At 43.0% G+C, this 10,240-nt stretch overlaps 1 protein-coding gene across 2 annotated transcripts; it reads right to left on the bottom strand.

The window, feature by feature from the left end:
* Window positions 1–746: 746 nt before the first annotated feature.
* On the bottom strand, window positions 747–8,719 carry LOC125527193 (protein tesmin/TSO1-like CXC 2). 2 transcript variants are annotated; one of them, XM_048691742.1, is made up of 11 exons: window positions 8,433–8,719; window positions 7,055–7,224; window positions 6,242–6,971; window positions 5,465–5,841; window positions 5,312–5,383; window positions 2,989–3,169; window positions 2,821–2,916; window positions 2,673–2,739; window positions 1,755–1,923; window positions 1,252–1,651; window positions 747–1,169 (listed from the first exon to the last, which is right to left on the bottom strand). In XM_048691742.1, exons 1-10 carry the CDS (start codon window positions 8,478–8,480, stop codon window positions 1,276–1,278), a joined length of 2,286 nt encoding a protein of 761 aa, XP_048547699.1. In that variant the 5' UTR covers window positions 8,481–8,719; the 3' UTR covers window positions 747–1,169; window positions 1,252–1,275. The 2 variants fall into 2 exon arrangements, with proteins under 2 accessions (XP_048547699.1, XP_048547698.1); XM_048691741.1 differs by having other exon boundaries at window positions 5,465–5,853; window positions 8,433–8,717.
* Window positions 8,720–10,240: the final 1,521 nt, after the last annotated feature.

Below are 10,240 nucleotides of genomic sequence, written 5' to 3'. Positions count from 1 at the left end.
ACAGATCGACGCCCTCCATGACAGGGTAAAGGGGGCAGGGAGCCCCCTTCGGAGATGAAAGAGGTCATTACCGAGTCGGCCAAACCTCATGGAGCTGACAAAGGTGCTTCTTTACCAACAGGTTGTTCCTCCTCCTCCTCAAGGTCTTGCTTGTGTATCTATGTGGTGGTCTACTCGTTGTGGATGGCTTCTTTGACTTCTAGCTACAGTAGTGCCTTTGTTCCCATATCTTTGTTAGTGGTTTAGACGAAACTTTTTTTTTGCAGGGGTCTCCAAGTTAGCTGTTTAGACATCGCTATGTATCTTTTGGTTTTTCGTTTCAATGTTGGTAGATGTAATCCTGATGAGTTGATGGCTTTGTTAATTCAAAGTCAAGCTCATCTTAAGCCTTTCTTTAGAATCATGTTTCATGAGCTAAAGCCTCACGTCTGTGGAGTATAGGTGAAAGAGAAGGCAATGCCTTGTCAGGTACACAGTGGTCAAAGGGTGTCAAAGCGGGAGGAAGACGCTGTGTTCGTCTCTGCACAATCTAAAACCTCGCCGTTTGTGGAATATATCCATAGAGTAGCTCATTGGTTGATTCTTCTATTATCCCTTGGTCGACCGTTCTCCTCATGATGTGGTTAGTAGTACTCCGTATACAACTTCTATAGGAGTAGTTCCATTAATACTATGTAGGCCAATATTTCCGTGATCGGAAAGAGCAAAAATTGACTCCTTCACTGGTACTGGAATCAGACATTCCATCAAGTTCATTGGCAAACACATACTCGAAGGCCCAAAATACCCAGAGTTCTTACATATAAATCTTAAAGGTTTCTGACCATAAGTACATCTAAGGCTCGGTGATTTGATCTCAGTTACAGTTACATAGATTCAAAAATATATAAATTAATTATACAGATGAACATGGATGTGCAACTCAACAAGGACTCTGTCTCCACAGGTGTGGATATAATTACTAGCATGCCGAAGACTCTCGAGGGGGTATTTTGGTACATTATTATTCAACGGTCCACTATAGGATCATGGGATACTTATCAGGCTCTAAAAAGAACTGGCGAAATAAAACTCCCTTGGATGTTCATTAAACTCTCAAGGATGAAGGAGCTGATGCAGCTACGAGGCATTGGCCATCTGGGGAATCAACAAGGAACTAATGAAATGACCTGCATAGGAATAGCTGTTAACTGGATGAATAAAGACTGGAAACTGAATTTACATCTCGACGAGGAAAAGATAAAGGTTTACCTCAGTGACAAATGCTTGATGAATTCAAGGAGCTGGCAAGGTGGTCTTGGTATCCGCGTTATTTACATCACCACCAAGAGAAGGGAATGAAGGGATGGATTTCAGGATCAACTTCCTGCCACTCTTGCAAATTGGAGACAACCCAGTACCAATGCGCGGGGGAGATACCCTCTTTTTATTCGGTGACACGACCTTGACAGAAGTTCGAGGAGATAACCCTCCTTTCAGGCTATCTGATGTACCCACCCCAAACATAATTTCTGCATAGTTTTCAAATGGGGAGAGCACAGTGTCCGTCTTCAGAGGAGCTTGAGAGTTGCATAGTCGAGAAGGATGTCCGAGGACCTTTGTCGTAGACCGTGGCCTCTTAGAGCTTGAAGGTGGAAGAGAAGCCAAGGGTCTGAAGAATAGAAAATTGCTTCAAAGTTCAGTATTTTACCTAACAGTAGGTTCACATTTCATGGTAACATATGTGCAAAGCCACAAAGGTGTGACTCACAAACCTGATATCCATAGCTGAAGGTGTTGTCAGTACATTCTCAGCAGGAGCTGGATTAGCAGCTGGGCAGATAACGAGCTGATTATTATCATCTTCCTTTTTTTCTTCCTTCACACAAGCACTATTTTCCTCATTTCCCTGCTTAGCTTCCTCAATGCTTAACGGTCCGAGCCCTTCAATGGACAAAAGGAACATCAAAAGCTGGTAGATACCGATGGCTAGTAACAAAATTTCAAGAAGACTTACGACCTTCTACTTAACAGTAATGGCTAGCACCAAAATTTCAGTGAACAATACAAGAAAGAGATATGTCAGTCACACAAGTACCAAAACTTTGGTTCCACCAAGATGATTATCCCTTTTCTTTCTCATTGGCCTATTTGGTGCTATTGCATTTAAAAAGAATGTATGTACATGTTTACAATGTACTGTGACATCTTACTTTACACAAAATAACACCACCCATTTACGAGCTAATCATCAGATGTCTTGCCTGTATATTTTCATTTCAAAAATTTGCAGAAGCACACCAATAATGATGTGGTAGTATGGGTGTGATTGTGGTTATAAGGAAATGATGGCTGGCAGCCTTAACAGAAACAGGTTATATTTTCAGCAGGCAATGGTCCAAATTAAAACTAAACCAGTGTAGCCAGGTCTTCTAAACTTATCACATGATTCGGAAAAAAAAAACTAAACTTATCACATCGTTCCTACAAAACATTGTCAATAGAGCACATTTCAGAGAGTAACATGTATTGACAAATCAAAGAACACTTGTTGGGTATGTTTTGTACTTTTGTTTGTCTGAAGCAAGTGCTGTCAACCTAAAGGCTAAAGATGAAACTATGCGCTGTGATGCATGCAGAAGTTTGCAGATTTATAAGATAAGTGTATATAAAAAGAGATAAAAGGAGCTCACCCTCCCTTCTACCAAAAGCATTCTTGCATCCCTCGCATCTGCAACTTATGGAGCATCCCACGCCACCCTTGATGAAGAGTACAGTAATACAAATTCAGGTACGCTAGCCAGCTAAGTAAAGAATATTAAACCATATAAGAGTATGTACCTGATAACATTCGCAGTACTTTTTTAGACACGATGACTTCTTACAGTTGCAGCCTCTTTTGTGACGAGCCGAGGCAGGAGTTTTGTTAGAGTACTCCTACAATGTTGGACAAATGGTATGAGTGATGGTGAAGGGAAAGAAAGTAAAATATGAAAGAATTGTTCTTACCCCTGATTCCTGACCAGGCTCAGATGTCCGAATCACTTTAGGAGCAAATGCTAGTGGATTACGAGATTCAATCTGCTCTCGAGTAGATAGAACTATCTCCATGTTGCTAGGCTTATTCAGACAGCCTTGACATGAACAGGGTTCTGAACAGAAGACTCCAGCATGAAAACACTCGCAGTAACTGCATGAGAATTAGCCAAGTCATCAATACATCAGATAGAATGCATCATCTAAATTTGTCTGCGTTTTCAGCACCTTTTGGCAACAAAAATAATTAAAAAATCAAACTGATTTGTTAACAAAAGAAGTATAGTTTAACCAGTCAAACCAAATTCATTTCAAGTAATAGTATCTGCAGTTGTTGATGTGCATATCTAAAAGAAAAAGAGAAGTCTCACACAGACATGGACATTTCAAGTACTGTTTCTATCTATACTTAAGTATATTTTAGCATCTCCCCTTTATGGTCGTATTCTTGGGAGGCATACCTTGCTACCTCACTAGCGGTGTGGTGCTATGGCAGCGAGTTCATTATGCATATGACCGCAGTAGCTGATAGCTCAACTAACAACCCATACCGGATATCTTCATTTAAATTCCTCTAAATCCTAAGTCAGTTGCACTGTACCCTTAGAACGTTTTACACCACTAGTTTAAGTCTTACACAGTTAGTGATGAAAGACCAAAATGGCCTTCATTAAAGTATATAGGGGTGGCTAGAAGACCAGATGTGGTGATACAGTGAGTGTGACTGTGTATTAGCCAAGTGCACCACAGCTTTCTGCTTTAGGCTTTGCTCATATTGAATTATGCCGATTATTATGTCATCAGAAAAGATAGAAGCCTTACAACACGACTAATTATCATGTCAGTATACCACCATCAGTTGCTGTGTAGAACAGGTGAAGGACTGTGAGGCTCAGTCTGTGGTTAATGTGCTGTGCTGTGCTTAACTTTAAACTGTTGTGAAAAAGTCTATACTCTAAAGTAGAGCAGATTATAAAGTTGAAAGTTATGTTATCCAACAACTGTTATAGTATCCTAGTCTCGTATGTTCTAAAGTACAATAATGTATCCATTTGCAACTGGCTTCTTATGAAAAAAAACCGCTAACTAAACACCCAAATATCTAAAAGCAGTTCAACCATATAGTGTCATGCCAAATAGAACCTTAGATGATGCTGGGACTCAAACCACATGGAGCGCTGGAGACTGAGTCTTCACCAATTTTTGCCATAAATACTACAGTAGTACTCCCACTGTCCCACAATATAAGATTTTTTGCAAGCTATGTTAGGTTGAAAAACGATCTTATATTGTGGAACGGAGGGAGTAATTGTGGGTGTTCCAGGCTGAGTCTTCTATTGGTTTGGAAACAAAAAACACCCACCAATATGTTTTTGTTTCTGTGGGAAACCTTCTATATAAATTGGCAAAATTCCTGACCATATTTCAGTTTTGCAAGATGAAGATCTAAGAAAGAGGCCAGCAAGGTGGATACGGAGAGATTTGGATATTGTAGGTATAAGGTATTGGTAATTTTTAATAAACTAAACTAACTTTTCTCAGCAATAAGATATTTAAAATTATATGACATCTCCGACAATCTGTAGAGATCCAAAATATAGGTCAGGAGGATTTTCCTTTATCAGTATTGCACGGGTCAAAATGTGCAACAATTACAGGAAAACAATTTTAGTACAATTTTGACAATAATTCAGTCAAAACAAGCATCGCTAATGTGACCAAACTGGTACACAGAAAAACTGAAAATTTGAAGAGCTGGAGGACCCGCAAATTCTAACTATTCAGCTACCTGCCCAGCAGAAAGAAAAAAAGAATAAACTTATGTGGCCAACTAACAAGGCTGTGTTTATCTTTGTGGTACATTATTCTAAATTGGATGATGTAACTACATGAGATTCAAAAACATCTTTGTTCAAGGCATAACAGGAAAATCTTGCTAAAACCTGTAAAGATTACCATAACTAGACTCCGCAGCGAATCACAACAAGCACAAAACCTAAAGAAAATGTTGAATATTAACCAGCTCAGAAATGCAGTGATAAATGAGGTAATCATAAGAGGGAGATGACTATAAAAGGAAGCCTAGAGAATCATGTAGAGGCTACAGTGATTTATCTACAGCAAAATTTGGAGCAGCTGATACAGCATGATAACCCTGCACACCTGCATCTTCGACCTCAAGTGCATAAACAGCGCCAGTACATTTAGAGAACCAATATTCAAACTTGTTCATGTTTGGATTAATCTTGTGGCATCCAGTAGATTGAAATCAAAGAAAAGGTACAAGAGACCTTACAGTTTCAAGCATTTTGACTTCTTACAGCTACAACGCTTGCATGAAGTCCCATCACCATCATCAAACTTGTGTCTGCATGGTAATATTGCATTTCCATGATTTGTCCAATAAAATGGTGCTGGTGACATAAAATGACAGGCATAGACATTGTACCTTTTCTTCTTGGGACTGCCCTGACCAGACTCATCAGCATTTGCAACCACGATTGCCTGAGAGGAATCTTCATTTACAATATTTGGTTCAGATGTTGAAGAACTGACAGCACAGGGGAAGTTGCTGGCTTGATTTATGGAAGATTGAGCAGCTTGGGGGACTATTTTGTCTGTTGATATTGGGGCAAGGGCATTCAGATGCAAGCCAATACCAGGCAATGCACATGGAGGGGTTCGCACAGGCTTATCACCAGAATTAGTTTTGCATCTGGGGGTAGTTGTATTTGCAGAATGGCGATCCGAGGTCTTCTTGGCAGCTTTGTTAACAGCCCCAGCCTTTTCATTGAAAAGGCAACGCCTTCGCATACCACGCATATTCTGTGACAAGGCCTGCCAGAACAGTAAGTATTTTGCTGTGATAACTGATAAGAACATTGACTCTTCAGCCAGATTAGTGACAGGTAGTAAAAGAACCAGCAATATGCAATGTATGCAAGATTAGATTTATTTAAAAAATAAAGAGTGCAGAGAGCTAAACCTTAATGCTAAGGTTGTTAAGATATCAACAACAAATTGTCAAAGTGGAAGCAGAATCCGAATAAACTTTCGGTTCTGTTACATTTAATTGTCAATCTTGCAAGATGTAACATCCAGGGTAAATAACCATTATCTCATCCAGTTAGAAAACTACACACCTAACTATTATTCATCTGTAAGCCAATATGAGGACCATGTCCAAAAACAATCATAGCAGCAAAGAAGATAAAAGTATACATACACTTTGGTCGATTGGTATGTGATCACTGGGCTCTTCAACTGCATTACAGATTTGATCATTTGACACTGACTGACTTTGACAAGCACCAGGGAGCAATTGGGGGGTATAATCTGTCGTGGGCCCTTCAACCGTTCCATCCCAGTAAAGATTTGGATCATGTGCAGCATTGCTGATGTAAGAGCCACTTGGCCCATCGGTCAGCAAGGAATTGCCAGAGAACACATTATCAGCGTTTAGTGTCTCATTCACTAACTGTGTATCTGTCTCACATGGTGGGGCTAATCTCAGCATATCCATACTTGATTCGTGTGTAATCAAGTAATCCCCATCATATGCTGTAAATCCATCCTTTTGTTGTTCACATTGTTGGTTTTCATGAACGATTCTTCCAGGTTGTGATGAGTCGATTTTATCTGGGCCAGTGTGATCAAGGAGGGCGCCTTCTAGTTCTATGCCCTCCTGATCTCTAGCAAGATCTTTTTTACCATCAGCATTTTGATTCTTACCACATTCTGAACTGTCACCAACAAACTGGATGGTTTGAGGCAATTTACTTGTAGAGTTTGATCTATTGGCAGAAGAATCAATAGGTCCCTGATTTAGGTGGCAGGTGAAACTGCAATTCTCCGAAACAATGTTTTTGCATTTGATCAACCTAATAGCACTCCCTAGTCGAGTTCTGACACTATTAGGAGAGTTTGAATCTTGAGAAAGTTGAACAGAATCATCCCTGGTTAATATGAAAAGACATAGTAAACCTTAAGCGTAAATGGATGAAACTAAACACAGGTTACAAAAATAATACAAATTTACCTTATCAGAAGTTTAGATTCCTTTGGTGGATTGACATGGGGTGAGGCAAAGATTGAAGAAACAGGAGCCAAGTCAGACGACTTGAATAGGTGCACATTATGTGATGTGTCTTGAGGTTTAGGAGGTGGTATAGGAGATAGATTATTGATAAAATTGAAGACGGGGGAGTCCTGCAGGTAGGAAAAATCTTATTAGCAAACAAACTATTGGATTATCTTTCAGAGGATTTGAAAGTGCATATATTCATCTCCTCACAGGTATTAAAGTGAGCTCAGATGCAAGAAAATGTACATGTTATCCAACTTAGTAAGGTTACAAAATCAACAAATGCAGAGGGTGGGCGAATCCTGAATGTACCAATTATGGATCAATCATAGGTTACACTAGCAAACAAACAACTATCCTTGACCTACAGATTATAGACTCATGTAAATATGCAAAATAACCCAATGCTGCGGAAGAAAATTAGTGTGGAGCACTGGCACAATCAAATCCTAAATTTGTAGACCACTAGCACATCATTATTTAACAGAATTAAGAAAGGCCTGGTGAACAGAGTTCTCAATCACAACCAAATGAAATGAAGGGTGAAGAATGTGAGGGACATCAGGACTACAAGTTTTCTAGCACCAGGCAAAGTACACTGGTATCATCATTTCTTATTGGCACAACCATGTATGCAACTATGCATGATCAAGTAGTACTCCTAATAAAACTCTGTGTCCAAGCTGAAGGCAGAATCCCTAGTCAGAAGTATGAATAGCCGGCAAGAACTTCAATTTCCCATGGATATGCCACCAACAATGGAACTAAATCAGCAGCCATTGCTGTAAGGCACGGATCTGAAAACCAATTCCCATACTAAACCTCTGTTTCTTAACAATGCACGCATCAGAGCATCTAATACTTGAGGAAAATGAAGAGGATAATCAAAGCAAACAATTAAACCCCAGTATCGACAATCAAATCTGTTCATTTGATAAGAATGGACAAAATCCCGAGGGAGGACGCCCATAACATCATTGGAGATTGCATGATTGTTCAGAAATGAAGTCAAACCCCAGCCCCTCTACCGCCAGGAAAGGCCCCTAAATCTCACCAATACAGCATCCACAAAGTGCTGACTAAATGCCAGAATGAAAACCCTAATCGCACACCAAATGCATCCCCTTAGACCTAACCCACCGAACGAATCCAAGCACCCGGAACCCCCCGGAAACAAGGGGGCAGCCCACCGCACTACCAAATCCACGCACGCGCGTCCACGGACCGGAGGAGCGAACCGGCCGCCGACCCCCAGCCCGCAAGCCCGATCCCCCACGAATCGCTCCCCCCTAAATCCCCCGGAAATAATCAGGGCCCGGGCCGAGAAGCGGACCTCGAATCCGGCGGCGGCGCCGGCGCGGGGCCTATCGGGCGTGTCCATCTCTTCTTCGTCCTCCTCCTCCTCCGGCTGCGGCGACCCCCCGTGGGATCTCCCGCATCTGCCTCCCCGCCGCCCCCTCTCTCGCTCGCTCTCTCTACCCTACCCTACTCTACCGCCTCCTGCTAGTGACGAGGGGTGATGAGTGGCATGAGCACCAGCGCTCCGCTGATGATGAAGAATTTTTACTGGGCCTTCGCGTTTGTTTTCTTCGACCTAGCTAGATATACTAGTGCTGTACCGCGGGTGGGTACTAGTGCCACTGGTCCGTCCGCGTGGTCGGGTGGGTTGCGTTTTGAGCGGGGGGCGCCCATGGGCGGGAACCCCATTTTTTCGCACTGACCGGTGGGGCGCCGCTGTCGGTGGGTCGGTCAAGATGGATGTGTTTCGGCTAGGAAAATGGGACGGGAACGAGGAACTGGGAGTGTGTGGGGCACACAGCACTTTGGCCAACTGGCAAAACAAAAATATTTACATGCAGCCCGTTTTATTTATTATATAATAGGAGTATAACAATGTCACTAACATAGTTAATTTTGGCTAAAACCTACCAAGTCAGTTATGTTGTCCAAAAACAAATTTGCTGGCTTTTGGAACATACGGCGCCGGCTGGCACCTAAGAATGCGAGGTGGACTCCAGCTGGGACGCACCTGTGAGTGTGGGTGGACTCCAGCTGGGAGGCACCTGTGAATGCGAGGTGAAGTCCAGCTGGGTGAAGTCCAGCTGGGAGATCGAGGGAGGCTTCGATGTGGACCATGATGGCGAGAGTGAGTGGTTCTAACTTCTAATTCTAAGCGAAGTGTGCTCTTATTACCTTTACAGCGGCCACTTATCGCTTTTTGTTTTGAACTCGTCTGGAGTGTTCGCCTGTGTAGGTGATGACTAGGGTGGATGTTTCAAGAAGTCATGCAGAGCGTTGGAGACCTGAGCCCCCAACCCTCCTATGAGCACCAAGATCCTTGTTGTAAGGGCGTGTTTGGTTGCCTGCATATGCCCCAGACTGGCCTGTGCGGGAAGAAATTGGCCCGTTTGGTTGCCTGCATTTACTGTGCGGCCCGCATGGCATGAAACTTAAATCACCTCCAGGCCAGGCCTAGGGGAAACTCCCGAATCGGCAGTAGCTCGCGAGCCTGGCTCGGGCAACACAGGGGAGGGCGACGCGCTTCTCTCCTTGTGCGACCAAGGAGATGGCGCGAGCTCGCCCGCGTCGCCGAAAAATCGGCGGGAGGATTTCGGCTCACCTCCCGCCGAGTCCGCCCCTATTTAGCCCTCTCCCTCACCGTCCCAACTCCCGCCACCATTCTCTCTCCCTTCGAGCTTTCCCACCGACGCGCGTCGGCACCGACGAGCAGGTAAGCGGTGCATCTTCATCGGACGGCGGTCCACGACGTTGGCGGTACTTCACCGGCCGGCGGTGATCTTCTACGACCGTTCCCCCCTCGTCCTCGAGTTGCAGCCATGGCCTTTGTGAGTTCAATCCCCCTTTTCTCTATGTTCCTTCTAGCTAGATCTGAGCTGCAGCTAGGGTTTGATGTAGATGCATGGTTAATTAGTGCTCTGATCTGTGAGCTCATATGGTTGATTGCTATGCTGCAGTTGCAATTTGTGGTAGGGTTAGATGTTCAAGCATGTGTTAGGCTAGATTAGTAGTAGAGTTTGAAGTTGAACCTTGTGCTTGTGTTGATTCGTGCTTAGATCTGTGATTTGTAGCTATTGGTGGTCCATTTGTAGCATGTTGTTTGTTGTAGATGTATGTTCCTCC

Source organism: Triticum urartu, unplaced genomic scaffold, assembly GCF_003073215.2.
Source record: "Triticum urartu cultivar G1812 unplaced genomic scaffold, Tu2.1 TuUngrouped_contig_3190, whole genome shotgun sequence".
In the NCBI taxonomy this organism is placed as follows: domain Eukaryota; kingdom Viridiplantae; phylum Streptophyta; class Magnoliopsida; order Poales; family Poaceae; genus Triticum; species Triticum urartu.
The sequence above is the reverse complement of the archived record's forward strand: the minus strand, read 5'-3'. Positions and strand labels throughout refer to the sequence as shown.